The following is a 26,880-nucleotide window of genomic DNA, read 5'->3' as shown; positions in this document are numbered from 1 at the left end:
GCGTCAAGAATTTGATTTCCCGTAAAGTCACTTGGATATTTTTTAGTTTTTTTTCAGTGTAATTTCGGGGTTTTCCTGTATCACAGGCACATGCCTGGGCGAATGCGAAACAATAGAGAAGAATATATCAGAGGTAAATAAAAAAAATGTTAGGGTAGCCAGTCCGATGCACTAGGCAGAGAAAGTCGGCCTTACTGGTGAGGAGCTGGTCGCTAAAACTGAAACTATTGTCAGCTTAACTAGCAAATGTGTGAGTCTGGGTCCTGACCGGAAATGCCTCGCAGGCGTTAGAGGTATGAGCCAGAAAATTGGTAGTAAAAAGGCGTTCAAAATAAAAGTAGGGGCAAAAAATAGAGTACTAAAGTGAATAAAGGTATAAAAACACTATCCATGCCCGTGCAGGATACTAGTGTATAAGCCCATCACTTTTCTTTTATAGCACTGCCTCACTCATAAATTCGTTGTTGACATGCAAAAATTGAGCTCAGCAGGAAAACATTCTATACTGACAACGATTCCGTAATTGCGAGTTTTGACTTTAGGTTATTGTTAATTAACTTTTTGTACGTACAGGAACATTTCGACTAAATAAAACCTACTTTGACAGTTTCCTGATAAGGACGGTACTGATTGTTGAAACGACGAAAGGAAAAGAAAGAATTTTACGTATTTAAAGAAAGATCCTGTTGTAGTTATGATGCTCGTTAACTACTTTAGATGCGCTCGACGCGTTTTTTTAGTTTTTACTTTCCACGTGCCTTCTTTAGAGTAAGACAACTAAAAAAGTGTTTGGAATAGTGATAAAATAACCATTATTCAAGCTAGCTTTTGGCAATGTTTTGCCTGGCTTATAATATGTACAAAACTTATTCTATATTTGCCAAACTGTTCCAGTACATATTTAATACTATGATACTTTTCTTTAGCATTTGATATCATCATGGAAACAAGTATTTTTTATGATATGTCAGTTCAAAGTAATTTTATTCTGTTATGGATTTATGAGCTCAAGAAATTCTGGATTCAAAGGTTTTAGGATTTTATGGTTAATTGATTAATGGTTGTAAGGAAGTAATACAAATTTATAGATTCAGGAGTTTATGCGATTATGAGATAAGGGTTGTATATGTTCAGTGGTTTATTAATTTGTATCAATAAGCGCTTGAGGAATGTCTACACGAGTTACTGTCAGTATCGAGTTCATCTTTGTTGCAGCAGAAGACAAGCGTTCTTTGAAAAACTTTGAAACTTAAGGTTCTGGTCGTACTTCATTTGTTAATCAAAAGTCTTGATAAATGTTCTATATTCAAGATACAATATAATTTCAAGAAATAACATTTTGAAGATGGGCTCTCAGAGCATTTTTCTACAGCACGATGTTACTGCATAGATGCATGCATAAAGCGAAAACTAATAAATTATGATTTTCTGAAAAATTTTAGTAAAAGGTTTTTTTGAATTTGAGTCTATCGAGACTTTTGACCAGCGGAACTATCAGAGCCCGAAGTTTTGCTCAAAGAACACTTCAGGAACGAAATAACTTTTTTTGACAAGTGCATGCAAAAGGACTTTTTTCGTGCATGAAAAAAGAATGGAAAATCAAGTTTTTCACGCAGCGAGAGAAAAGTACTTATCCTTCCGCTGCTCAGAGACTTTCAAAATTGTCATTAAATGTTTAAATTAGTTAAAATTTGTTTAAAAATATATAAACATGTAAGAATGACATTTTATTGAAATGATATACACTGTGAAGTCCTTCATTTCCTATTCGTGTTTCGTGCGCAAAAGGAGCCTTTTTGACGTAGTTAAAAAAGTATGATGGGTAACAAGGAGAAAGTGGCTTTTTCTGTCTAAGATGATGCTTGAACTAGAGTCAAAGTCACTAAAGGCTCGCTAGAAAATTCCAATTCCCCCTCCCCTCCCTAGGTGCACCATGTAGTAATAAATAGTTCTGATTCTCCATCATTCGTGCCAAGTTTGTTCCTACGTCATAATCGACAGTGGTATCTAGCCCACGTAAAATTGCGGGTAAGTACGTGGGATCATGACGGGTAATTACGAGGGATCAGGAGGATCAGAAATATGTATTTTTTGTAACAAACGAACGATTTTCGCGTTTTTTGTATCTATTAATCTGTTAATCTTTTTAAAAATGCGTTGATTTTGATTTATTTTCATTATTTATTTATTATTTACGAAAAAATTGAATTTCACTTTTGTGTAATGTTCGAACAAGAGCGTAGTTGCCATATTATAAAATAGTGACGTCAGCCCTGTTTAACACGTACGAAAAAATACAAAAATATGTCCGTTCGTTACAAAAAATATGATGTTCACCAAAGGCTAAGTGGGTTTTTTAGGCCGAGTGTAGAGTTTGCAGTACTTACCTGCGGCTCGTGCTACCTCTCCTTAACTCGTACTACAAAATCCACACTCAGTCTAACAAAGCCGATTTTACGACCTTGGTACACAATATATTTACTATTGTGCTCCGAGAGAAAAACATTCTGCATACACACATGCAAATGCCAAAATATTTCTGTAACTGAATCCGTATGCTTATTCATAATTATTATTGATTATACAAAAGTACCTTTGAGTAATTGCATTCGATCTGGCTCAAACTCCATTCTTTCTTCTCCAGTGTATCGAAGCGAGGTAAGGTGTAATTTAAGATATTTATTTTTTAGTTCGTTTTCAGGCTATATAAGTTCCATTAAGTTTCTCAAAAAGATCGTAGAATTTTTAGGTTTTCTCTTATTCATTTCTCTCCATATTTCTTTGTCTACTGAGACATCTAATCCTAAATAGATCTGAAAATTTTTGAATATTATCATATTATTGTAATATAGGCAAAGACACACACATGGATATTTTCCAAACTCAGTCAAGAAATGGACTTTTTATGACACGGGCATAAAAAACACCACTTTTCATGCATGTAAAATAAATAATAAATCATAAAATAATAAAGAAATAGTAAAAGGAATTTCCAAATTTTAAATTTTAGTTGATTTTAAAAAGAAAAAAATGTTTTTAAATTATTGTATCGATACATTCGATACGGGTAATATCGATATTCGGATGCCAATATATTGCACGTATCGATATTTAGTGCATTGATACATATCGATACGCAGTATCGATACTTTTTATAATATCGCGCATCCCTAGCAGACAGTTTACACAACGTAGAAAAAGTACTAATAATTACTGTTAACAATTCTTGTACAGTGGGAAATTGTGGGAACAGAGAAAACAAGAATTAAAATCTTAGATAAAAAGATCTGTTTAATGCACAGAAAATCGCTTTGCGCATTAACAACGGAGAAAAATAAAAAAATTCTTACTGGATTTTGTAAAAAAATTTTATGTTTTTGCAAGCCAGGTATCGAAAAAAATGTAGTTATCCTCTGTCGTTTTAGTAGATGTATAGACATTTTTCACCTGCAGTACCTTTTCACGCGATGACTACAACCTATATAATATTGCCATTTGTCAATACGTTACTGTCGATCGCAAATACTTTACACAGAAATTATTTTTTTAACAGAAAACTAAGTCTGCTACATTTTACTCCATGTTAATCGCTGGGATAGTGACGTCATCTTGATGAGCTATATCTATGTATTTCGCCTCGGTGTCAGAATCCAATAGCTGCCTTACGTATTTTAACTATCCCTCATTTAATACAATTTAAAGTTTATATGTCCATATCTTGGAACAAAATTTGATTAATGTCTCAAAATCATGTAATTTAATATTTATTTTGTGTGATATTGACATATAAACTTCAAACTTGGTGAAATGATAAATAATTACATTACGTAGGGGAACTTTGTCGTAGTTTATCGTAATTTAACTTTTATTATTATTATAAGGAAATTGTTACTTTTGTTGTTTGCTATTTAATAATATCATAAAGGGTCGATCAAGGTGAATTTACAACCGAATTTAAATACAGAATGTGTAATTCTTTATTAGTATATAGCTCCTTTCAAACTAATTTATTTTATAATTATGATATTATTGAGGTACATGATGTAATTATTAAAAAAATAAAAAAAGAAATAAGAAAACACCTGACTTCATAAAATTAATAGCATCGAGGAAATATAGTAAGCTGTGTACTAGACGCGCACAACCTGCAGTATTTTTTTGAGCAATAATATACTAAAGCCATTAACAAATAAAAGGCTGTATATTCACCTTAAATATTTTGATAGATACATCAGAAACAATTTTTTAAAATAGTTACTTCCTATTATTAACTTAAGGTCAGACTGTCTTTAATGTTTTAGATGCACGTTATTTACTTCATTTTTTTTAGCAGATCAGAATACCCGAGAAAATATTCCAAAAAGTATCTCAATATATAGTCGAAGGACTTCATAGTCTTTTGATGAACCTTCATTGTCAAAAAATTACGTCATATAGGAGATTATCACTATTAAAAAATGACTCGATTAATTTCGCGATTATTTGTATAATCAATCGTGCAAATATCAGTTTATCAAACTTTTTCGACGCGATTAGTCATGTGATGAGTATCACAATTAGTCACGTGACCAATCACGCCATTTATCTCTAATCAATTTTCAAATAAAATAAAATTGTTCAAAATACGAAATTTGTAAGGGTGGTGGCCAATATATGTAATACCATTCGGATGATACCTTTTGAATCTGCTACCAAGCTTGCTAATTTTGCATTTAGAGCAATTTTATTTTATTTGAAAATGCATTGCATACAAGTTACGCGATTAGTCATGAGACTTATTGTGCGATGAAACACGTCACTAATCACGACAAAAAAAGTTTGATAGTTGCCGATAAGTCGTTATTTTCCTTCGCGCGATTAATCGCATGAAAAATCGTACGACCAATGGTGGGAATTTTTTTTCATTAGGGATAGTAACACGTTTATTATGAAAAGATATTTACTCCTAAACTACAATAATCTCTAATAAGAATAGATACACTAATGGTAGCAAACAGGAGATGACCACAATAGCTAGCAATAACAAACAGAACTAAAACAAATAGCTGTTAATGTACACGGTCAAAGGCGACTGGAGGTCTGCCTCCTTTTTGCATTTCGTAATTCTCAAGTTTAGAAAAAAAGTCTGATTTATATTTCCTTTTGGTAGAATGATTCATTAAATTTAACACTAGGCACGTACAGAGCTGGGTTTTTATTAGAAGGTTTCTTTAAAAAAAAACAATCATTGAAAAACAGTGTTTGTACCTCCAACCGCACCTTAAGTAACTATTTGAAACAGTAAAAATTGTTTCTGATTATAACTTTTTTATGTTGTTGTAAAATTATATTACATAGTCATCATCTTCATTTTCTCCATCAGATTGAGATTCATCGCTGATGATTCCATTACTGAAAATTCCTGCCTTATTATTATAATAGCATTTGATACGTCTTGTTCATTACTCTCAAGCGAAAATGCATTTCTTTCAGGAGTCACGTAAGTAGATTCCGAAGCCCAATCCATTTTAGGAAATTTAACTCTTCCAGCTTCAATTTTTTTACTTACAGCATCTCTTGAATCTTCAAAATCAATATCAAAAGGACAAAGTTTATTTAATTGGTTAAAAGTAAAAATTTTTTTTATTTTTGAAATAAAGAAACCAAATAAATAATAAATAATATAAAATAAGCATTAAAACGATTTGCAATATTGTACAATATGTATACGTTTTCAAGGATTTAGCTAATGTTTAAGAGAATCTCTAAATTGCGTTCACAAGTGTCACAAGAGAAGAAGAAAATGCAGCTATTGCTTTTACCTTATAGTAGAAGCGGCATGAGCTGCGATGTGCTCTCAGAAGGTATAGTGACTTTTTAAGGTGTGCTAACTGTAGCTATAAAAAGTTAAAGTCAGCTATAACGTTTGTAAACGTCATCAAAATCTTTTAGCATGTACGTGTATGTGTGTTTTATGTGTATTTGCCTGCGTGTACACACTCACACACACGGGTCAAGTCACAGAGCCCAGTCCCGCCGTCGATTCCGATCGGGTGAAAGCCCTGGTGGTCGGCGCTGGCCCCATAGAGTTTGGGGGGGGGGCAAACTCACTTAGGAGCCGCAGAGGTTTGTCACCTGACCATTGCTGCATGTAGAGACGCAGGTGATATGGAAATAAAGGTTGATGCAGACAAGGATAAGAGAGCTGTTTGCATAACGCAAAGGAATGCGTACTTGGATCGCCTTGGCAGCAGAATCGATGAATTGATAGACTATGTCAGGAACAGGCACAATATGCACAAAAAAGTTAAAAATCTTGCCCGAATCATAAGAGCAAGCTATTAGAATCTCTACATGGCAGATGATAACTTAGAGCAATGCCAACGCCCGGGAACTCAGGGGAGGGAAACCCAGGCAACCCCAAGTCTTAGATCTCGGAAGGCGGGTACAACAAAGAAAGCCCCAACTACTCCGTAGGATAGAAATGGAGGAAATAAGGAAGATCATAATCAACCTAATAAGGCAGCATGGCAGAAAGTCACTACAAGAAAGTCAAAGAAAAAGGAAAATAAGGCAAGCAAAGAGGATAAAAATGTCCCTGGCGTTACAAACCAGAATAGGACCAGTAAGGATGGACCAAAGCGGACAAGACCTCTTAGACCGGATGTTTTAATCATCAAGGCTGCAGAAGGAAAGAGCTATGCAGACATTTTGTCAAAAATGAAAGCGGCTCCGTCACTTAAGATGCTGGTGAATAGCGTAAATAAAATACGCAGAACAGTTGCAGGAGATCTTCTGATAGAGCTTAAACGCTCAAGAGAAGTCAAAATCTCAAACTTCCAAGAAGCAGTTAAAGCGGTACTAGTGGAAGGCGCCACAATAAAAGCACTCCAGAAAGAAGAAACCATTGAAGTAAGAGATCTAGACATGTTTACCTTAAAAGAGAAGGTACTAGAAGCACTACAGAAGGAAATTGGCAAAGAGAACATCATAGAAGACTCTACGATAAGATCTCTGTGAAAGACGTACGGTGACACGCAGATTGCAGTAATACGGGTACCAGCTTAGATAGCGGCTAAGATCAGAAAAGAATGGATCAACTGTAGGATCCGGGTGGCTAATCGCAAAAATGAGCCGCTTAGGTGTTATAAATGTCTTGGTTTTGGCCATATCGGCAGAAACTGCACAGTAACTGAAGATAGAAGTAAGCTTTGCTTTAAATGTGGAAAAGATGGGCACAAAGCAAAGGAGTGTGAGAACCAACCCAACCGTGTACTCTGCAAAGGAGGCACGGGTGGAAAGAGTGACCACGAAGCTGGTAGCTATGCATGCCCAGTTTACCGAGCTGCAGTAGAAGCCACTGAAAAAGGAATAAAATAAAAATACTACAGTTAAATATAAACTACTGCGCTACTGCACAGGACCTACTGAGCCAGTATGTCCATGAGACAGAGATTGACATAGCCATCGTATGAACGAAAAAAAAAACGAGTGCTATTGGAAGCATTCGCCCTCCTTGACTTGGTCTTAGTTAACCAGGAATGTTCTTACACATTTCAAAGAGAAGACGCAGGGTCCATCATAGATCTCACGTTTGTCAGTAGCTACCTGATTGGCTTAGTTAGATCGTGAACGGTAAGCGATCATTACACAAATAGTGACCATCAAGCGATAATATGGAGATAAAAATATCAAAACAGAAATCCAACGGGAGGGCAACGACAAAAAGAGTCGGAAGGAAAACGATTATGATAAGGGGACATTCCTGCTGGCTCTAGAAGAAATACAGTTGTTTGGATCGGCGAATGATAGGGTCGAGCAGGTAATAGGTAATATTACCCGAACCTGCGACGCAACGATGTCAAGATGAGCTCCCAATAATAGACGACCACCAGTATACTCGTGGGATAAAGAAATTGAAGCTCCCCGCAGCGTGTAATAGTGTCATCGAACCAGAAGACGGAAACAGCGGGCTCGGAAGAAATACCACAAGACTGGTCGAAGTAGAGAAATAGTAGACGCCGTAAACAAAGAAATGAAGGATGCTAAACGGATACTCAAGAAAAAAATCCGAGAAAATAAACGACGGTGCCTTAAAGAGTTACAGGACGAGGTTCAGCTAGATCCCCGGGGGCGACCGTACCAAGTAGTAATGAAGAAGATAAAGGGAGATTATTCCAACAATTACCACGGAGGAATTACTGGCTGCATGAAAAAGAATTAGGAACAATAAGGCTCCAGGTCTAGATGGCATACCCAATATTGCATTGAAACAAGCTATACGGGCACGCCCCGATGCCTTTGTGGATCTGTACAATTCATGTCTCGAAGAAGGGGAAGGGAAAGGGACGTTTCCTAAGAACTGAAGGAAGCAACGCCTAGTGCTACTACAAAATGAATATAAGCTACCTGGAGAAGCTGCCTCATACAGACCACTTTGCATGCTGGACACCCCGGGCAAGATTTTAGAGCGCATAATTGGCGTTAGAATGGATCAAGTCGTTGAAAAACCAGGTGTACTAGCGGGATATCAATACGGCTTCAGGAAAAAACTCTTGACGCCGTGAGCTTAGTAGTCGACACCGCTAGAACTGCAATAGAAGCAAAAAGATGGAAAAGAGGATCCAAGAAGTACTGTGCTATTATTACACTGGATATTCAGAATGCGTTTAACTCAGCCAGCTAGAGCAAGATACACGAGGCACTACGGAAAAAAGAGGAACCCGCATATATAAGAAGGATTATGTCTGACTACCTGAAAGACAGAACCCTTTTGTACGACACAGAGAGCGGCACGAAAACCTATCAAGTAACCGGAGGGGTCCCACAAGGGTCAGTGCTTGGCCCATTATTGTGGAACATCATGTACGATGGAGTACTTAGGCTAGAGCTACCCGAAGGGGTAACGGTCGTAGGGTTTGCAGATGACATTGCAGTAGTGGTAGTAGCAAAGCAAAAGAAAGAGGTGACGGAAATCGCTAACGAGACAGTAGGTATAATCTACGATTAGCTAAAGCAGACTGGACTTGAGCTTGCTAGCCATAAAACGGAGGCTATCCTTATATCTAGTAGGAAAAAAATAGAGACAATAACATATATGACATAAGCTGACAGTGGACGGACACGAAATAGACTCTCAGCCGACCATTAAGTACATGGGAATCACCATGGACGCCAGACTAACGTTTAAGCAGCATCTCAAGAGGGTGAGCAATAAGATAGCAAAAGTTGGTCCTGCACTATCACGATTAATGCCAAATGTAGGTGGGCCAACGCAGGGTCGGAGGTTACTCCTAGCCACTGTAACTACATCAATGATGTTATACGGTGCCCCAATATGGGCGGACGCTATATTGGTGAAGTTCTATGCCTACCGAACAGTATCAGAAGATGCAGTGTGCGTTATCTCAAGTATGTCGCCTATTGAACTTCTAGCAACAGAACGAAAGAATATATACGAAGAAAGCCGGCGTGATGACAATACTCAAATGAAGTTTGGAAATCTCCGAAGGAACAAACCCTAGCTGAGTAGCAAAGACGATGGGACTCCAGTGGAAATGGGCAATGGACGGACGACCTCATACCACGTATGGTGGGCTGGACCAATAGATGACACGGCGAAGTGAATGACTACCTTACGCAGGTTTTGAGCGGACATGGGTGCTTTCGAACCTATACCGCTTCAAGATAGAGGACAATCCAAATTGCCCAGTATGTTCGGAAGCAAACGAAGATTCGGAGCATGTTTTCTGTGACTGTTCACGATACCAAATGGAACGAGAAGAACTCGAGCGTTACCTTCAGACTAGGGTGATCCCTGAGTCAATGATGACAGCTATGCTAGCGTCGAAAGATGGCTGGTGCGCAGTAAACAACTACATAAGGACCATTCCCAAGAAGGTTAGAAATGACGAAGAGAGTAGAAGGGAAGGACAAGGCGAAACAGCTGAGTAAAACTGTTGCTAGACGAAGGCCACTAGGTAGTAGATACGAAACGCTCCTCGGACTGATGCAGAAGAACGTAGGTCACAGAGTTGAGCTCTCACTCCCCTGCCCGATGCAAAGGAATGTAGGAGCTAGGGTTGAGTACCTGTAAGTGCTCCTCAGACCGATACTGAGGAACGTAGGTGTCGGGGTTGAGTCTGTCCAGATGATGGCCGGTTGATGCTGCTCGAAGTAGACGACCGGACGATGCTGCAGAAAACAGGCGGCTGGATGATGCAGAATTAAGAAGACGGCAGGACGATGCAGAATGAAGCAGACGAGTTTGATCCTGAACCCCTAATGACCTTGGTGGATGAGGATGTATGAAAATGTCAAACTTCAAAGGAGAAGCCAAAGAAGGCTAGTTAATGGGCCCCACGGAAGTATTGTTCAACGATAGTACCTGTGGAAATCCGGTGTCGGAGGGCCACTTGTGCAGAGCTTGCTCTGCCTACGCCACATAAAAATAAAAAAAAGAAACACATACACCATTCACACACACACACACACACACACACTTGACCTGATACGATTATTGACATAAGTACGCAATCTGGTATATAATCCCTTATAAGATCCGGAGAAATGTTGATGCACAGAAAGACATTTTAAACTGTAAGAGAACGCAGCAGCTCAGTGCTTAATTCGTACAACTCATGGTTTTGCTATGGTATTCCGAGTTTCACGAAAGCTACTTGAGCCGAGCCTTCCCTTTCTACAAAACTTATGGTGAAAGGTGTGATTTAACTGACTTTAGGACCTCCTTACCCAGTGTGTCCGTGAGCAGAAGGTAGACGTAGCCATTTTGTGCGAGCAATACAGAAACCTGGAAGAGTCAACATGGGAATCTTATGGATCAGGCAAAGCAGCGATTTGGACATGCGGGGACGCTGCTTTTCAGGACAAATCAGCTACATGAGTGGAAGGTTTTGTACGAGCAAAAATAGCAGGTATACATATCTACAGCTTCTATGCCTCACTAAATGCGTTAATTGAAGAATTCGAACGATTGTTAGATATACTGGTACAGGATATCAGAGGAAGAAAGCCAGTGATTATTGCTGGTGACTTTAAGGCTTGGGCAGTAGATTGGGACAGCCAAAGGACTAAATAAAGAGGGCAGGTGCTCCTGGAGGCATTCTCTTCTCTAGATTTGGTATTAGCCAATAAAGGCTGCACCCACACCTTCAGAAGATGAGACACGGGATCTATAGTAGGTCTGACGTATGTAAGCAGCTGCCTGATTGACTCAGTTCACGAGTGGATGGTAAGTGAACACTATACAAATAGTGCCAAATCTGAGACGACCGACAGTATAATGGTGAGACAACGAAGTTCAGAGTGTCCGCAGTGAGTGCCAACGAACTAGAAGGCAGGAACAGCGGGTGAGGAAGAAATATTATAAGACCGGTAGATGCTAGGATATAGTAAAAGCACGAGAGCTGGAAATAAAAGACGTTAAGCGGAAACTCAAGAAGATAATTCGTGACAACAAGCGAAGGAGCCTCAAAGAACTGCAGGACGAGGTCAAACTGTATCCCTGGGGCCAACCTTATAAAGTAGTAATCAAAAAAATAAAATGAAGTTACGTACGGCCTCCTAAGTACACAGAATTAAGGCACCGTATCATAACTATGCTATTTCCTCTTAAATTAGACGAAACATGAAATTTAGAAATGGACAGACAATGTAACTATTACCCTAATCACTACGGAGGAGCTGGTGACTGCATGCAAAAAGGTGGGATACATCACGACTCCAAGCCCGAAAGGCATACCCAATATTACATTGGAACATGCTATCTACGCCCGGCCTGAAGTCTTCGAAGACTTGTTTAATTCGTGTCTTAAGGGAGGGACGTTTCCTGCGAACTGGAAATAACAACGTCCCATGCTGCTACCAGAAGGAGATAAGCCACCCGGAGAATCCGCATCGTACAGACCACTATGCATGATATACACTTCAAGCAAGATTCTTAAACGCATAATCTGCGTAAGGATGGACCAGGCCATAGAAAGATCAAGTGGACTAGATGATTAACAATGTGTCTTTAAGAAGAAGCGCTCCACCCTAAATGCCGTCATCTTAGTGATCAGCTTAGTGTTAGCTTAGTGATCGACACTGCCTAATCAGCGATAAAAAGAAAAAGATGGAAAGAAGAATCCAGGAAGTACTGTGGTATCATTACACTAGACGTAAAAAATGCGTTCAACTTGACTGAATTCTTATAAGCGGAATAACATGAAAATCATATGAGGAATCATTTGAGCATATGTTATATCGCGAGTTTGCATAAGTATAAATAATCAGGTGTTGGGGATTTAAATGATCTACACAAACTATACATTTAACTTGTATATTTTCGTCGTCCCTCTTCAGAGAAAGTCTATAAATTACAAGAAAAGAAACGAAAAGAAACGCATAGTTCGAGTAGATCATTTGAATCCCCAACATCCTAGTCCATCGTATAAACATCCAAGACAATCTCAATTAATAATAGTCATACTTATTTTCCCGTGCTCTGACATAGATTTCTCTTTTACTACTACTGATGCTATACGAAATACTTCTATGAAGTGATTTTATATAAATATAATATTTAAAAAAACTAAAATTAATGGATTAGTGGAGCGGTGAGAGCGGACCAGAGCGCTCTAGATGCGGCACATACTTTAGCATATCCACACTTCAAGAATTAACGGCACGTATCGAAAGGATCATGCGCTGAGTCCTCGCGAGGTCGCTATGTGTGGCAAAGCGAGTCAGTGTATCAAGCGTGCGGCGAGAGAATGGCCGCCAAGCACCAAGAAAAGGGAATAAAATGCTGAGTTAGCGTGTTCTAAAAAAAAACAACGAGGAAGAGGGGGAGAGAGGGGGGGTCGATGACATTGAGCGATATAGATAACGTTATTTGCGTGCGTTCAGTGCGTTGGTATTGTGCGCGAGAGAGGCGATCGAAAGAAGATTGCAAGAGAAAACGCGCGCGCGCGAGAGAGAGAGAGAGAGAGAGAGAGAGAGAGTTGCAAGCAACGAATGGTAGCGCGAACTTAGAGATATTTTGTAACTTTTGGGTTGCAATGAAGAGTGAATTGAATCTTATACTTTGGTGTGTTTCTTCCAGTCATCCCCGTGTAACTCGATTTGAGGCAATCTAGCGGGACTTCTTCCGAGTTTGGAAATAGAATATTTTAGAAATAAAAATCATGTAGATAAGAGGCAGAGAAACGAAAGTAAAAATTCGTTTTCACAGATTTTTGCCACGGAAATTTATGAAACTTTGCAATTTAAAATGAATGATGAAACTTTAAAATTTTACATTAATCCGACGTCTAGAAGCTTAGATATAAGGACTTAAAGTTTGGATGATTAACACGCGACCCCTGTGCTGGGCCCGCGAGCCCGCTGAGTCTCTCGCTTACCGACGAGGCGAGTCTAGCGATGTGTGCGTGCGGCTTGTAGAGGCGCGGTCAAAAGTATCTGCGCTGCAGAGAGGGGGAAGCCATGCTGAGAGAGCAGCTAAAAAGTTTTGAGGAAATGTTTTTCCCGAGTTAAAATTACGATCTTATCAATTATTCAATAATAAATTATTGATAACTACCCTAGTGGAAATTGAAATTGTGCCGCACTGTGCCATACTGTGCCAAGCTGTGCCACACTGTGCTACATATATACCAATTCGAAGATTTGGTAATAGCTTAGCACACTGTGGCACAGTTTGGCACAGTTTTGCACAGTCTGGCACAGTTGGGCACGATGTGGCACAGTTTGGCACAGTTTTGCATAGTCTGGCACAGTTGGGCACGATGTGACACAGTTTGGCACAGTTTTGCACAGTCTGGCACAGTTGGGCACGATTCGCATAGTGTGGCTCAGTGTTCTATACTGAGGCTCTTTCATGTTTATGATAAGTAGCTGATATAAGCTCTCGTATAAGTTTTAAATATTATATATATTAACCTTACATAAATATCAACAGTTCATAGTTTATGAGACTTAAGAATATTTTATTCAATTATAATTTTATAATTGATGTTCGTTATAAGAAAAAAATATATCTAAATGAACATATAAGAAATTAGCTCAGGCAGTTAGGCGTTTGACTGGCACGCCGGAGAATCAGGTTCGTTCACACCTCAGGTCGATTTTTTAAATTTTTGATTAATCCTGCACAATATTTTTGTAAGGGATATACTGTGCCACACTGAGCCGTACCGTGCCACACTGTGTCATACTGTGCCAGCAAATTATCAAATGTTCGAATTGGTATATATGTATCACAGTGTGGCAGAGCTTGGCACAATATGGCACAGTTTCGGCACAGTATAGCACGATTTCGCACAGTTTTTGCATGATGTGGCAAAGCAAATTATTTCAACTAGGGTACTTGTGATTTGGATTCAGGAGGCCAAAATACATTAGAAAATTTTTGATGTTAGAGAGGACAGTAGAGATTACATCACAATTTTATACAAGAAGTATTGTGGCTCTGCTAAAAATACTCGATATTAAATTTTCAATCGAATTTGAAGCTATATCTTAATCCCACTTTTTATATTAGAACTCGATTGGCTTTTATAAACTTTTATAGTCGGTAGCGAGTTTAGACGCGCTCCGTGCGTTCTTTTTATCGTATCATATATTTTCACAATATACACTTTTTGAGGTTAGGAAATCTGCACAGATCGCGCGCGAGAACGAACAGCCAATCAGAAGGACTCTTCGCTTTCCTTTAAGACGGCGCGATCAATTCTTTTAGATAGGATTATTCGTATAGAATTTTGTCAATCCCTGTCGATTCGATCGATTTTAATCGACTTCTAATACAAAAAGTGGGATTAAGATATAGCTTCTAAATTGATTGAAAATTTAATCAATCCCTATTGTCTATTATTAGTCTATTTTTGTCTATTTTTTATAATGTTATATATGACGAAGCATCACGTGATTGAAAAGCTCAAGTTATTTTACACACAAACTTCTCTCAGGTTTGCTTGTGCGTGTTCAGGACTCTCTGTATGTGTTTATATATGTATAATGCATATGTATACCATGGTAGAAAGGGAAGTGTGATAAAAGTGTTACTTTTAATATAGGGGAGTGTAATTTTATAATATGAAAACGTGAATTTTTGTTGTAGTGGGGACATTTTATAATACTTATATAGCACTTTTTAAATAAATATGTAACAATTTTTAACAGCTCTGTGACACTTTCATATAACAAATAAAACAATGAAATGCACAATGTCTATTTTGCAATGATTGGGTAAGGTTCGAGTCAAAGGATATCCTTGGTTATGATTGAAAAAGATCTTTTTAAAGAATTTTCGAGGACTTTTCAATGTAATTTTTAAGATGATAATTTTTTATAATAATAATTTTGATCAGATTTTTTTACGCAGTCTTATGGGCAGTTGCACTAATGTATGGATTTAACAGCACTCAAAAAGCAGTTATAATATGAACTATCTTACGTCAGATAGTATAACTAGAAACAAAAGTATTATTATACCCAAAAACAAGAAAAGAATTAGTTATAAGAATAGTTTTAAGAAAGCCATAGTGATATTTAATGCGCTTCAAACGAATCAAAAACTGTAAATATAGAAAAACATGCGCAAATTATTAAGATTAAAAGTTGGGTAAAACTCAACTGTTAGTAGTGATAGTTTAAAGTGATCTTACAAGCCTACAGTTTTTATTTTTTTTTTATCTGTATACACTCCAGTCCTGAGATCAGGTAACAATGTTTACCTCTGCGTGTTTTTTGGTAAAATTACTAGTTTCATTAAATAAATAATTTTTTTACAGGATAAATGTCTGATAAATATATACTGCTCTTAAAAAATTGTGCATTTAACCTCAAACAGTGATGTGCAAGTTTTTTATGCAGCTTTTAATGAATCCTTTTATAATAATTAGAACAAAAGTAGAATAAATAGACATGTTTTATTATGATGTATGAATCTTATTTCATGCATCGCAATTTGTATAACTTTGTAAGTAAATTATTTCAGAAATTAACAACAAACCTAAAAAGCCCTCATTTCGACTAGTTGTGTATCCAGGAAACTCTCTTGACATGTAAAATTTGTCTATACACTGAAAAAAAACACAGCCATTTTAACTGAACTCGCACCAGTAATCCGTCATTGTACGAAGACTCGCCAAGATTACCGTAGAGTTCAGCAGTTTTAAAGAATCAGTTCGGTCGTTTTTGCTGGTGTCCCGAGTAAGCGACCAATTTTACGAGTCGCGACTCGCCAAAACTACCAGTGGCACACCGTTGTTCTTACTGAACAGTCGTTACGGTGGCAGAACGGTTAAAACGACCAGACTTTACAGCAGAAATGACTGTGTTTTTTTTTCAGTGTATGATTTTGCAATAATGATGAAAATAGAAAATCATCTTTTGCATGTGTAGCAAAAATTATTTTTACAAACCGACAAGCATACAGTTGCATCACGTGTTTACTTAAATGCATAAAATTAGCATTCCGCCTATAAAGTATTGAAAAATAATATAATGAACATAAATTGCTTTAAATACAAATACAAATTATATATCAATATTGATGCAGTGAAGCCAAGATAAACGTTATATGGTCGAATTTTGTCTTTAAAGTAGACCCGAAGGGTTGGCTCTAACATTTGAATTTTCTACTTAATTGCTATATGGTTGGCTCATGTAGTGTGTATGTGTCTAAGTCAGGAAGTCTAAACGTTTCTGAGATTAGAGCATGCAATGTGCGCTGTTCAAACTCTAGTTTATAGAAAAATTGCAGTAATAAATTAAATAATGGTAGAGACAAACTTAATCGTTGCGCTTTAAAAATACACATGCACAAAAAAATGAATTAATTAACATTTAATAGAAGTAAATAAGTATATTTATAAGTACACTTACCACCTAGATACAGAATATTAGCCTTTAAAAGTGGATCACATCTATGACTTGATTTTATCGTACATGGCTTTTGACACTGCCATTTCACGTGATAACATTTCTTTCTATCAAAATCATCCTCATGTTATGGTAAAAATTTTCTGAATGTAACTTTTCCTGCTGGGCCTGGAGTCTTTTCGATGATGCACTGAATATCCTTGATGTATAAATTTGATGCATCATCATCAAAATGAACGTAGGCATATTTTAAAATGCTATGTACCTCCGGCGCATTTAAAGAAGTGCCTTGCACACTCATTGTACTAGAAAAAATTTCTAAGTATAACCTTTGTTTTATTGACAACAGATTAATTACTGTAAAAAACGTTTGTAAAATCGTTTGCTTTACATAATAAATTTAGAGTTGTGATGTCAACAAAATTGAAAAAAAAAGTATTTTTTTAAATTCAGGCATATCAATAAAATCAAAACGAATTCATCATCTAAATACACAATTTAATCAGTTTTGAAGTAAGACATAGTGTGAATTTTTATTTGCGTCGTTGATTAGTTTAGTTGTAACAAATGCTACGGAGATATACATAGTCACACAAACATACACACATATATATATATATATATATATATATTCAACCAGAGATGAGATGATTACATATATATGCTATACATACCTTAAGATCTGTCACAGTTTTCGCTAGTTACTTCAGGTAACTATGTGGGAAGAGGACGTCTAGGCTGGGCTAGAGACTGGACACTCTTCTCTTGAACAATCACTTTATTCTTTCTCTCTCTCCAGCGCGACCGACTCGTGCCGTGGTCTGCGGAACACTCTCGGCGTCGGCGCTCGCTCGCAGCATGGCTGCTATCTCTCTCTCTCTCTCTCTCTCTCTCTGCAGTCGGGAGGTGCTGCCACCTAACGTGGGGCACCTACAGTACTCCCCCCCCCGAAAAGAAAAAAAAAACTGAAAAGTATTTTTATTATTTTGATCGATGAAATTATGACGGAGAGAGATTACAACATTTTTTGTGATTGCGAAGTGTCGGTAGCTGGAGAGCGTTTACAGAAGTTATGATTAAAACTAAAGATATTAGAATCTGAGATTACAATATAACGATTGTGTAAATTCTAATGGTAACAACTCGTGGTATGAACTTATTAATATGAACTTAAAGTATTTACAAAGTCTTTAGTAAAGAGACAGTATTGTCTAACGCTCGTAGACTAACGCCGTGTGTAGCGAGCTCTTGGCGAACGTGCGTCGGAACATTGATTCGACAGTTAACAAACTTAAAATCTATTTGTTCGCAGGCGTGAATCGCTCCAGCTAAGTTAGCTAGGTTGATTACTCGAGTTCTTTTCTTTCCCCACGTATTGTTTATGAGTACTTCAAAGGTTTGTTTAGGACCAGCACTAATGAGTGCATTTACAATATGGTGGTTGTAATTCATCCGGATCGATCGTAATTGAGGTAAATTTGAAAGAAGTAACGGATAATTGAAGTCCAATCCTAATAAGTTCAACTCGACTAGGTTTGGCGCATTGTCTATGATGTCTGTAACAAAATCTTTGAAATAGTCGTTGTTTTCGAGATTGAGTGTTCTGAGAGCATTCGTACCCAAGAATACTGCTCGAGGAATGATCTCAGTATGGAATACTTTACAAGCTGAATAATTGAAGTTAAATGCTTCAGTGACATTGGACGGAGAGAAAATTGACATAATAAGATCGACTGTGTGTCTCTTTCTACCTTGAGAATCTGAGAAATTTAATTCTGCAAGGTGTGTATTGTTTTTTACGAAGTCGAACAGACGTTCGATAGGCACTTCTTGGCAGTTGTTAAACGATAGAGAACGCAGAGAACTGCATTTTTCTCTGGTTAAAAACTTAAGCGATAAATTTTTGTTATTTACAAAGCTCAGCGATTCCAAGTTGGCCACTGTTAGAAATTCGTCGCACCCACCTGGAGTGCTGCCCAACGTGAGCTTGTCTATTGCAAAACTGTCCGAGAGTAAATCGAAAGTTTTCTTAGAGACAGTGACAGCTGATAGGTCCATTTCGCGCAGACGAAGATACTTGTCAGGAATGTGCCTGTGGCTGACGCAGCGCCATAACAATTTGTTAATAAACGGAATTTCTATTATATTGACTGAAGTATTGAATGAAATACTAGTGAATTTGAAGTTATTGACATCCTCAAGCATTCTATTCAGACCATTGGGGTGAGAGTACCGATCGTAACAAGATTCGAATGGAAGTGCTGTGCCATGGAAGTGGGGGTCATCATGGCAAGCTGTGTAAAGATTTAGGAAATTATTGTAAGTAAGATAGTGAGCTAAGCGTTTGATCATATCTCCACATTGTAAAATGTCTACAAGAGGAGTGGGAAGAAGCGTTAATTTGTTGAATGCGGGCTGAGTGCTCGGTAAAGGTTCTTGCTGAGTGAATTGATCGGGTCTCGTTTTGATGTATGAGACTCTGCCTCTAGGATCTGTGAAAGTCAGTTCTTTTTTACAAGATTTGATCTGAATAGCGCATGAGGATGACAGCAACTTGCAAGAAATGACCGCGACGGAACCCTTTCTTGTATTCTTAAGACTATCTATGGAAAAATCGGTGCACCCTTGTGCTGACAAGCATTCGTAGAGCTTTTTCCTAGTAACGCGATACAGGATGTCACGCAGGAAAAGTCGCAATACAGGTTTGTTGTTAACGAACAATTGAGGAACTTGAGCATCTTGGATGACCGGAAAGTTTGACGAACTCGCGTATCTGGTGGTGAGTGCTCGTGTTTCGCGATATTCGAGGGCTTGCTGAAGGAAGACTTCGAATTACTCGAGGTCTAAATCAACTCGAAAGCAATCCGCACGCAGCTGCTCATCGGAAGAGGCATTTCTGTATGCCTGCAGCTGTGTTCGAGCTTTTCTGACCTTGTCCATGACTAGACGTTTAAATAATGATTATTAGATAAATTAAATAAGTAAAGAGCTTGAGAGGATTTAGTCGCTACACCCCATCGCAAATGAGCTTGACTAACGTGAGAAAATTTCTCGTAACGTGTTAACAATGTATACTAAATCTAATTTGTTCTTTGGTTGAGTTTCTGAAACGAACGTTCTGACTTGACGTTTACGAGCGAAAGAGATTCGTTTCTTAGAAGTCTTGTTTTGTAACAGAATCGAGTCCGAATGCCTATTCCTTTTTAAAATGTTCGGCACGAACTTCGTACGTTTGGGTGTATGAGGTTGTGGGGAAGGAACAGGGTGATCCACCGGATCAGTGGTGAGGGGTGGTGGACGTGTGTCGTCTGCTGGCTGAACGCGGTTGATATCCGTCGGTGAAGGAATCCTGATCGGTTCAGGAGTGGTATTTTCCTTAGTGCCGTCGGGATCATCTTGCAGGATGAACGCGGGCTTCACCCGTTCAATGTTGACTGTTTTGACCGTGCCATCCTTATCTATGTTAAAGGTGTGGTTCGCTAGATTGCGCGAAATTATTTTGTGAGGGCCAGTATAGGGCCGCGTCAATGCAGGTTTCATAGGTTTTTCCTGTAACCAGACGTGTGTACAGGTATCTAAACCTTGATGTGTGAATGGCTTGGTGGCTGTCTTGTGATTAACTGGAACTGGTCTCAGTTGTCTCATGTAATCGCGAAATTCGTTGTAGAAGACACGAACGTTCGGCTCTTCGTTGGTGAAGGGAGAGAAATCACCGGGAATTCTCATTGACTTGCCGAAAACTAAATCAGCTGGACTAGCATCGGTGTCTAAACGGATGCGCGTGCGTAGTCCAAGCATGACTGTGGGCAGTAAACGAACCCAGTTTTGGTTGTCTCCGTGGCGCATGAGAGCTGACTTGATGTCTCGGTGGAGACGCTCCACCATGCCGTTGGAAGCAGGATGATACGACGAGGTTCTGATCCTGTTGATTCCTAGGATCGATAATAATTCTGAAAACAATTTGGATTCGAATTGGGCACCCTGATCTGTAGTGATCGTCGTGGGTGAACCGTAACGACAGATCCAGTTGTCATGAAAAGCACGAGCTACCGTAGCCGCAGTGGTATCTGTAATTGGTATTGCCTCTGGCCATCTCGTGTAGCGATCGATGATGGTGAGGAGATGCGTGTAGCCGTTGCTGTGGGCGAAGGGGCCTACGAGATCCAAATGGACGTGATCGAATCTAGCATTTGGAGCAATGAAATGCCTGGGCAAAAACTTATTGTGTTTGGTCACTTTAGATTGCTGACATGCTGTGCACGCTTTGCACCAAGAGGCGATGTCGCGACTCATGTTCGGCCACACATACTGCTGGTGGATGAGTCGGGTTGTGACTTTGACTCCAGGATGCGAGGGTGAGTGAAAGTTGTTAAAAACTTCCTTTCTCAATTTCTTGGGAAGGTATGGACGAATGACGTCCTCGTAGATGTCGCAGTAAAATGCTGCGTGCTCGGATCCCCACGTAAGTTTGCGCAGCTTTAACGGGTGGTCCGGCGTTTGCAGAATTTCTTTTAGCTCTTCGTCATTTCCCTGTTCCTCGCTGAGTTGTTTGGCGTCGAACAGTGTTGGCAGCTTGAAAGCGTTGATTTTAGCGAGGACTTCCCTGACTTGTGGATCAGCCAAGAGTTCAGGATCGCTCCAGTTGAAAAATGCAGGAGATGTGAAAGCGTTGATTCTTGACAGTGCGTCAGCAACGTCATTCTCCTCCCCTGGGAGATAAAGAATCTCCGTGTTATACTGGGCGATATATGACAATCTGCGAGAGCGAATTGCTGGCATTTTGTCGTGGCTCTGCTGAAGAGCGTAGATCAAAGGCTTGTGATCCGTATAAATTTTAAATTCTGCTCCTTCAAGGTAGTGATGGAAGTAACGAATTGTTTCATAAATTGCCGTTAGTTCCTTGTCATAAGTGGCGTATTTCATTTGCGCAGGAGAGAACTTCTGCGAGAAGAATGCCAAGGGTTGCCAGGCATCATCCGAGCGTTGCTCGAGGGCCGCTCCCATTGCGGTATCGGAAGCATCTGTGATGAGGCGCAGTTCAGCGTTTTCACTGGGAAAAGCTGTGAAAGCTAAGTTGATGAGATCCTCTTTGCATTTGCGGAAAGCATCCTCAGCTTCCGGAGTCCAGGGAACTGGGCGTTTGTCTTTCTTTTTGGCACCTTTCAAGAATTCATTAAGAGGGCGTTGTGTCTCAGCAGCGTGCGCGAGTAAACGCCTATAGCTGTTCACAAGACCTAAGAATCTTCTTAATTCTTCGATGGTCCGTGGTAATGGAAATTCTTGAATCGCCTTAACTTTCTCTGGGTTAGGTTTGAAACCGTTAGGCGTGATGAGGTGACCCAGGAAAACGAGTTCTGAAACCCCGAGACTGCATTTCTCCAGGTTTACCTGCAGCTCGTACTCGTTGAGGCGATTGAGCACTATATCTAAGTGCTTCTGGTGCTCTTCTTCAGACGTGGAAGCGTTAAGAATGACGTCTAAGTAGACGAAGACAAAGTCTAGGTCTCCCAACGCCGAGTGAATATAACGCTGGAAGGTTTGTGAGGCATTTCGAAAGCCAAAAGTCATAACTAGGAATTCATAAAGTCCAAAAGGTGTAATTATTGCCGTCTTGGGCACATCTTCTGGTGCTACCGGGATTTGATGGTAGGCTTGGCGTAGGTCTAGGGCTGAGAAAATCTTCTTGCCGTGGCAGAAGGTCATGCAATCATGCACGTGCGGAATCGGATAACGATCCGGGACTGTGATTAGATTTAATTTGCGAAAGTCGCCGCAAGGACGCCATTGGTTGTTTTTCTTCAGCGCCATGTGAAGTGGACTGGCCCATGCACTGTTGGAAGGCCGGCAGATGCCCAGCTCGCACCATTTCCGAAATTCCTTCTTCGCTGCCTTGAGCTTCGCTGGAGCGAGAGGATGGGCTCGCTGCGAGACTGGCTGGCCCTTGATGACAATGTGGTGAAAAACTCCCCTTTTCTTGACCGTTCTGAACTGGTCAGGGCCAAAGACTTGGGGATATTTGTTCACGATGTGTGCGTATTTATGGTTCGGAGCCAAAAAGGAAATTTGCACTGGCTGCACTGACTTGACGAAAGCGGGAGCGTGCGTAAACTGATTTCCATCTACCAGTCTCTTGAGCTTGAGATCTGGCAGAAGATGGTAATGCTTCAGGAGATCGGCTCCTATGATTGAATGCGGAACATCCGCTATGGTGAAGTTCCAAGCGATTTTGTATGGTAGGCCAACGTCTAACTCACGACGTTTGACGCCATAAATGTTGATAGTGGAGCCATTGACCGCATAGAGCTTGAGGTCAGCTGGCTTACCTTGCCAATTGTCTGGCTTGGGGACTACGGAAATGTCCGCGCCAGTGTCCATCAGGAAGACTTCATTTGAGAGATTGTCTCTCACGTGGAGACGTGCGGTGAGGTTGGACCGGCTGTCAGTCTCCTCGACAGCAGGATTCTTTAGTTTTCCTGTTTGTCCGTTTCTTTTGGCTGCCTTATCTTGTATTCCTGACCGGGGCCACGTTTCCAAGCACACGGCAGCTGACAATTACGCGCCTCCTTGCCAAATTTCCGATGGAAGGTGCAAAATTTTGTGTTGTTGGAATAGCGCGGCTTGGATTTTGATCTGCCCGAGGTCGAATCGCGTCTATTCTTTGAATTAGTACGCGACCTGTTGTGATGCTTGTCTGGCCTAGAACGACCTTGCTGTTCAGGATTGATTGTCTTCTGAAGTGCAGCTAATAGTTGTTCGAACTTGTCGACCGGGTAGGTGGCAGGCTGGTTATTGTCCTTCAAAGCACTGATGTTGTGTGAATGTTGAAAGATGTCGAAGGCCATATCTGCGCTTTTGACAAGTTCTGCTTCTTCTTTGTAGTTCCAAACCATTAGTCGTATTTGTGCTGGAAGACGGCTTTTCCAGAGCGAAATTACTGTATCTCTGGGCACTCGGTCCTGCGCTAGGCTGAGCAGTTCAGCGAGGAAGTCTGATGGTCGCTTACAACCAATTTCCAGACCTTTGAAAAGCCTGTCTAATTGTTGATTAGGAGTCTCAGCATATTTATCCGTGAGAATTTCTTTTAGTTCCTCATATTTGCAGCCTCTAACAAGCGTGTTCATCTTGTACTGGAGCTCGTGATGAATGTCTTGACTCAAGCGTGTGCCGACGAAGTTGAATTTGGCTTCGTCGTCATGGACGTTGTGAGTCAAGAACAGATCTTCCAATTGCTTGAACCATCCTTGAGGATCGTGTTTGTGGAAGTTCCAGAATTGTAGATGTTTGGTGCTTGGTGCCGTTGGAAGGCAGTGTGGCTGTCCAAGCATGGAGTTTCCTTGAAACTGATTTCGTTGTTGGAAGTCTGCTCCTGAATTGCTACGTGAAGCAAAAGGCAGGTCAGGCTGAAAGGTGTGACCGGTTGAGGGAATGTTGCCGAAGACGTTGGGCGTCCAGCTCGAAGAACTATAGCAGGTGGTGCTAGCAGTTGTTGTCGTTGCCAGTGACGAGCTTGCGAAGGTCAAGGTCGTTGTCATTACAGCCTTGTTTTCAATGACGTGATCCGTGGGTTGCTTCTGCGACCACGAGGCGAAGCATTCCTCCATGTACCTTTTAAATTCATCCATTTTGCTGTCAATCTTCTGGTTGATCGATTCCAGGATTTGGTCGGCATTAGGCTCTCGTCGCTGGCCGTCTGAGGGCCTGTTTTTGTTGGTGGCACCAGTGTAGCTGGTAAAGGTGCTAGTGGTGCTTGAGGGCCAGAAGTACGAAGTTGAAGTTGGAAAATTTGATCGCTGGCTCACTTCCCTGAAGTCAAAGCCTCCTGCTATGGTGCCAGGTGGCTGGCGAAAGCCATCTTGAAAGGCGTTTGCCGTACCGTTAGGTTGCAGGCCAAAGCCAGTTGCCATATTTGTTACCTCTACGTAGTCAAAAATCGTGTTTGACGAAGTGCTCGGTAATGAACCCTCGAATTAACGAGGGTGGTGAGCGATGGAGAGATACTTGGTTGGCTGTCGCTCGTGGTGGCATCCTGAGTGCTTTCGTTGCTGGTACTTGTATTCGTTGTCTTGACTGGAGAGTGGAATAACGACATTTTCCCGGGTCTTCTGAGTGACCTTGAATTACGCGAAATAGGAAGGAAAGTCTTGGGGACTAGCTTGCCCGACCTTAATTGTAAGCTAGACTCGTTATCGCTCATAAACGGTGGGGTGCAACGACCAGCCTAACTCTACGTTGAAACAAGCCGTACAAAATTATTAATAGACTAAAGTGTACTCGCAGGTACATACATTAGCAAGGCAAAGACTTGTTCAACCGCCAACTAAATTAACTTATTGCTAGGTGCAAATGCAAAGGCTAACGCTACGTTGCGTTGCCAAACGACGTGGCTCTCGGAAAAGACGTGCTGTCCCTCCTGCGTGAACCAACGTCCGGGAGGAGGAAGCAACAGCGTCTGTTTGCGAGGGAGCCTGTTGCTTGAATTTATTTATTATCGTCGTTTGTTTATTTGATAAAAGAGGAAAATGATTGAAATCACAAAGTTCCTAGATAGGAAACGTAAGATTATGGAATTAAAGTTTGTAACCTGTATATGCCGCGGCGCTGAGTTGACCTTGCGGCGTGTGTAAGAGGACTCTCTCAACTAGAGATGATTGTTGTTCCTTCTGCGTGAACCAACGTCCGGGAGAAGGAAGCAACGTGTCTGCACGTGAGAGGCCTGACGTGCCCTAAGCCTTATGAAACTAAAAGAAGATCACACACTTGTGTTAATTACGCATTCTAAAAAAAAATATATAGATTTACTGAATCTATTCGTTGACGCAACGTATGCGTGACACTTCGACGAACTGTTGCGATTCGCACGCACAGTTCTCGGAATCAGAGCCGCTTCGTAACCAAGATGGCGGCTTTGCGGTGAAATTTCGCTCGCGCGCACTAAATTACCTGAGTGTGAGATTTTCGCACGTCTCGCCACACACGACGCTACAATTCCGCCACTACTGCTGCCGATGAGAAGGTGTTGGTTGGGTGGACAAAAGGCGCCGGTGTCGATGGCTTCACGCAAATCCTTTGTTGTAGAGCGCCAAAGGTCACGGCCTTGACGATGAGAAGGCGCCGGTGACGGTGGCTTCGCGCAGAAGATTTAGTCCATCGGCGAGGGCTTCCACGTTGTGCAACGTATAGTTGCGGGGAGACTATACGCGCCGGTGTGCCTGCGCGCGTATAGTTCAAAATGGCGGCGCGTCGCTAGGACTTGTTGCTGCCGCCTTCGACACGAAAAGACGTGTGTCGAGGAGATCGACTTGGTTGTCGATAGTACTCCGCGTGTGCACCGGCGTGCCAGCGTGCACACGGGAGTGTGCGATGTGCGTGAAGAATGACGCAATCGCAAAATGTCTTTGTCCGCGACGTGCGAGACAAAGACTCCGCGGCTGGAGAGACTTGCCGAGATGTGCGTTTCTTCTTCTCGTCGGCGCTCGTTGACTCGTCGTCGAGAAGCCTGCGACGGGGTCACCAATGTGGGAAGAGGACGTCTAGGCTGGGCTAGAGACTGGACACTCTTCTCTTGAACAATCACTTTATTCTCTCTCTCTCTCTCTCCAGCTCGACCGACTCGTGCCGTGGTCTGCGGAACACTCTCGGCGTCGGCGCTCGCTCGCAACATGGCTGCTCTCTCTCTCTCTCTCTCTCTCTCTGCAGTCGGGAGGTGCTGCCACCTAACGTGGGGCACCTACAACTATACAACTATATATATATATATACATACATATATATATATATATATATATATATATATATATATATATATATATATATATATATATATATATATATATATATATATATATATATATACATATATATATACATATATATATACATATATATATATATATATATATATATATATATATATATATATATATATATATATATATTGTCATGAAGTATATAGGTTTGTATATTTACGTTTTTGTATAATACATATCCCATCGTTATGTGTTTACTTTTTCACGG

The 26,880-nt window shown here is 40.3% G+C and overlaps 2 protein-coding genes across 14 annotated transcripts in view; one reads left to right on the top strand and one right to left on the bottom strand.

Moving 5' to 3' along the window:
- The window catches only part of LOC116416515, a 34,320-nt gene extending 8,443 nt beyond the window's left edge, over window positions 1-25,877 (bottom strand). For both annotated transcript variants that reach the window (XM_031925297.2, XM_032601581.1), the window contains exons 1-4: window positions 25,807-25,877; window positions 25,448-25,604; window positions 16,870-19,808; window positions 2,594-2,813 (exon numbers count right to left, since the gene is read on the bottom strand). In XM_031925297.2, coding sequence (XP_031781157.1) covers window positions 18,046-19,218 — 1,173 coding nt within the window. In that variant the 5' untranslated portion in view covers window positions 19,219-19,808; window positions 25,448-25,604; window positions 25,807-25,877 and the 3' untranslated portion in view covers window positions 2,594-2,813; window positions 16,870-18,045. The remainder of the gene's footprint in view (window positions 1-2,593; window positions 2,814-16,869; window positions 19,809-25,447; window positions 25,605-25,806) is intronic.
- LOC100114234 (cGMP-dependent protein kinase) overlaps window positions 1-26,880 on the top strand; it is a 474,555-nt gene that overhangs the window by 209,002 nt on the left and 238,673 nt on the right.

This window comes from Nasonia vitripennis (genome assembly GCF_009193385.2).
Source record: "Nasonia vitripennis strain AsymCx chromosome 2 unlocalized genomic scaffold, Nvit_psr_1.1 chr2_random0009, whole genome shotgun sequence".
Classification (NCBI taxonomy): domain Eukaryota; kingdom Metazoa; phylum Arthropoda; class Insecta; order Hymenoptera; family Pteromalidae; genus Nasonia; species Nasonia vitripennis.
Note: the sequence above shows the minus strand (reverse complement) of the source record. Positions and strands in the feature narration are given on the sequence as shown.